The sequence below is a fragment of the Amborella trichopoda genome, chromosome 1 (assembly GCF_054954075.1).
Source record: "Amborella trichopoda isolate Santa Cruz 75 chromosome 1, AtrichopodaSantaCruz75HAP2 v2.0, whole genome shotgun sequence".
NCBI lineage: Eukaryota > Viridiplantae > Streptophyta > Magnoliopsida > Amborellales > Amborellaceae > Amborella > Amborella trichopoda.
Genome location: NC_142336.1, coordinates 47,465,073 through 47,468,998, shown reverse-complemented (window position 1 = coordinate 47,468,998; position 3,926 = coordinate 47,465,073). Strand labels below are relative to the sequence as shown.

The window sequence follows — 3,926 nt, the reverse complement described above, 5'->3', positions numbered from 1 at the left end:
GATCCAAAATCCGTAGCCAAGGAGAACGATCCAAAATCCGTAGCCAAGGAGACCGAAGTTCCCATAGGACCAATTGCTCCTTTCGACACCAGTGGATAACATTTAAATAATCCCCTTCAACCAAGCAAATAGCTCCCAAATACCTCTCTCTAAAGATCTCCAAACCTTTAAGCACCGCAAGTAATTCTGCCAAATTAGCCGTAGCCATACCAATAGGGCTCGCAAAAGACAATAAAACATTACTTTCAGAACCTCGGAAGACCCCTCCAATCCCAGCAGGCATGGGTTTCCAATAGAACACCTATCAAAATTCAGTTTAATGCATCTTATTGGCGGCTTAACCCAAATTCCTTTAAGCTTACATCGCGCCATACCAAGAGAAAACAAATTAGTAAGATTCATCATTACATCCATTTTTGAAATACCCCAACCTTCCTTAGAAACCGATAGACTTAACCAAATAGACAACTTGACCAAATGAATTACTTTATCCAAAGGCAACACAGTCCCTTCAAAGGTCCTTCTATTCCTTTCCTTACATACTTTCCACAGGATCGATCCTACAACAATTTTCCAAATCGCCCTACCCACTGTAGGCAAAAATAAAGGTGTGAACTGATGGACAATGCCCAGCACATCTTGAGGTAATGGAAGTGACACACCAACCATATTCTGTAACCAACTCCACAACATAGAGACAAAGGGGCAGTGAAGCAGCAAATGGTTAACCGACTCCCCATCTTGCTTACATAAAAAGCAAATATTAGACAGAATTTTACCTCTTAAGAAGGTTATCAATTGTTAAAATCTTATTCTATGATGCCAGCCATACAACAATATGTACCTTGTGCGGGATTGGCCACTTCCAAATTTGAACAATAAGAGGAGATGACCACCTCCATATGTCATGAAAAAATAGGTTATACCACGACTTAATAGAAAATATGCCATCATTTTCTACTTCCCAAACAAAAATATCCTCTGCATCTTGTGCTACATATACTTGCTCTAAAAGCTCCATCATCGCACACCATTGTGACTGTATCCCATCACTAATCCTCCTGTAAATGAGAGGAATACTCCAAGTAATTTGATTTCTTCTTCGCTCAACTATATTACAGACTAAAATATTTTGATTTGAAGTCAACTGAAACATATCACGGAACGCCACCTTTAATGGATAATCTCCTAACCATTTATGATGCCAAAATAAAATTTGTCTACCACTACCAAGATTCCATCTAAAGTAACCTGAGATCATCGGCCTGCAATTATAAATCGCTCTCCACATATACGAACTCTCTCTACCTCGACCACTACTAATCCATACATTATAACTTTCCAACCCATATTTGGCAATCAACACTTGGCACCACAAATGACTTCTGAAATGAGAACTTCTCCACCACCATTTACAGAGTAAGGTAGCATTAAAATATCTCAATCACTGGATCCCCAAACCCCCTTCCCGCTTAGGTGTGCACACTCTATCCCGTCTAAGCAAGTGATATTTGTTGTTTTCTCCATGCGTACCCCACAAAAAGTCCCTCATCAATATCTCGATCTTTTAGCAACCGATGATGGCATATGAATCACCGACATCTGATACACAGGAAGATTGGCTAAAGATGATCGTAAGAGAGTAACCCTACCACCCAGCGATAGGTACTTATATTTCCAAAGGTCAAGTTTCACCTGCACCCTCTCAATAGTCTTATCCCAAACAGTAATAGGAAATTTTGAGTCTGAGATAGGCAAACCCAAACAAGTGATAAGGAAAGTTTCTAATTTGCAGCCCACAACTAAGGCCAAACTTTGCAATGCCGGGCCTCTACAGTTAATCCCCATCAAAGAAGACTTATGCAAATTTACCTTAATTCCCCTGACAACCTCACAAATTTTCAAATATCTTACAATATTATGAAGTTGTGTCTGATCCGCATCACAGAAAATAATTGTATCATCAGCATATTGCAAATGAGATGCAACAATATTAGAGTTTGCAATTTGGAAACCCCTAAAGTTGCCCCTTCATTCAACCCTGGACACCATAAGGCTAAAGGATTATGTATAGATAGTGAATAAGAACGGGGAAAGAGGGTCACCTTGACGAAGCCCTCTAGAGGCATTAAAGAAACCAATTAGGCTACCTTTGAATAGGATCGAGAAATGAGCAGTAGCAAGGCACCCAAAGATCCAACTTTGCCATCTTGGTCAAAACCCATCATCTTTAGAATTTCCAATAACACCCCCCACTCCACCCTATCATATGCCTTTTCTAAATCCAGTTTAAGAAGCAAGCCCACCCTCTTACTCATAACTCTAGAAAGGATACACTATTGAGCTACTAAGATACTATCAGCAAAACCCCTTTAAGGCGTTCAACAAGTAATTTGGCAATAATTTTATAGATGCTTGTAAGAAAACTTATGGGTCTAATGTCAGATAGCCCATTTATTACTGACTTTTTAGGAATTAATGCAAAAAAGGTCGAATTTATAACTGTAAAAAGTTTATCTCTGATAAAAACTCTTTCACTAACTCCAATAAGTCATCCTTCACCAAATTCCAGAATCGATGGAAGAATACTAAAGGAAAACCGTATGATCCAAGGGCTTTGTCACCAGGCAATGCAAAAATTGCAATTTGTAGTTCTTCAATAATAATATCCTTTTCTAAAGCAACTTGTTGACTCAAATCCAATTTCTTGAAGGAAACACTATCAAAATTCGATGTGAGAACCACTTCCTTTGTGAAAGCAGCCTTGAAATGTGTAACAACACCTTCTTCCATTGCCTCCTTATCATCCGAATCAATTTCAGGTATTGAAAGACCCGAAATATCATTTTGTCTTCTTCTTGTAGTAGCAATTGCATTGAAGAATTTTGTATTACGGTCCCCTTCATTAAGCCATTTGTTCCTAGATCTATGCTTCCAATATATTTCCTCAACTCTTCTTGCCTCCTCCAACTCCTTCAGCTTCTCATGACGCTCACAAACCAGTTGGTTCGTCAAGATACCATTTTCCTGAATATTGCGGTCCAGAGTCTCTATTTTTGCCACAATCCTCCATTCCAATAATTTATGCTTGATATTCACTAACTTTTTGTGTATTTGGAAGTCCATTGATCCAATCACCACTGTGTTACACCATATCCTTCTAATAAGTTCCAACACCTCTAGCTTTTCCAACCAACATAACTCAAACCGAAAAGGTTTAAGACCACCCCTACTTTTTCCCATCGAAAGGAGTAAAGGGAGATGGTCAGACGAAAGTCGCACCAAAGATTTGACAAAAACCAAAGGGAAAGCCTCTACCCATTCTGCAGCAACTAAAAATCTGTCCAACTTGGACATAGCAAAGCCCTAACACTATTATTAGACCAGGTGAAATGTGATCTAATAATAAGAGGATCCAAAAGAGCATTATCTTCTATAAATCTATTAAAAAACCTCATCAAAGAATTAATTGGGTGACCTGCCAGGCAATTGTCAGGCGATCTTATAAGATTAAAATCCCTCCCAATTACAATAGGAAAGGAGAAGGACTGAATCACAGAAAACATATCCTCTAAGAAAGCAAGTTTTAAGGAATTAATAGAAGGGTCATACACATTCATAAACCCTCAAGAAAAAACCTTGAGTAGGACCCATAAAACCCAAAAGCATAAAATTATCCTTGACAACCGTCACAAAGTTAGAGAGTACCAAAGGATCTCAAAGAATCCAAACTCCACCAGAATTACCCACAGCATCAAATACCACAAAAAGACATATCCCTTGAGCCCCAAATTTCCCTAGCCAATGACAGAGAAGAGCTAGGCAATTTGGCCTACTGTAACGCTCCACAATAAGAGGTTTGTACTTGGACACTAAAAACAAAACATCTTTCCTTCGCCTGGGATCACCCAAGCCCCTAATATTCC

At 38.9% G+C, this 3,926-nt stretch overlaps 1 protein-coding gene across 1 annotated transcript; it reads right to left on the bottom strand.

Annotated features, from left to right (window-relative positions):
* Window positions 1–2,496: 2,496 nt before the first annotated feature.
* On the bottom strand, window positions 2,497–3,357 carry LOC105421274 (uncharacterized). The gene has a single exon (XM_011628053.1). The coding sequence runs from the start codon at window positions 3,355–3,357 to the stop codon at window positions 2,497–2,499; it is 861 nt and encodes a 286-aa protein (XP_011626355.1).
* Window positions 3,358–3,926: the final 569 nt, after the last annotated feature.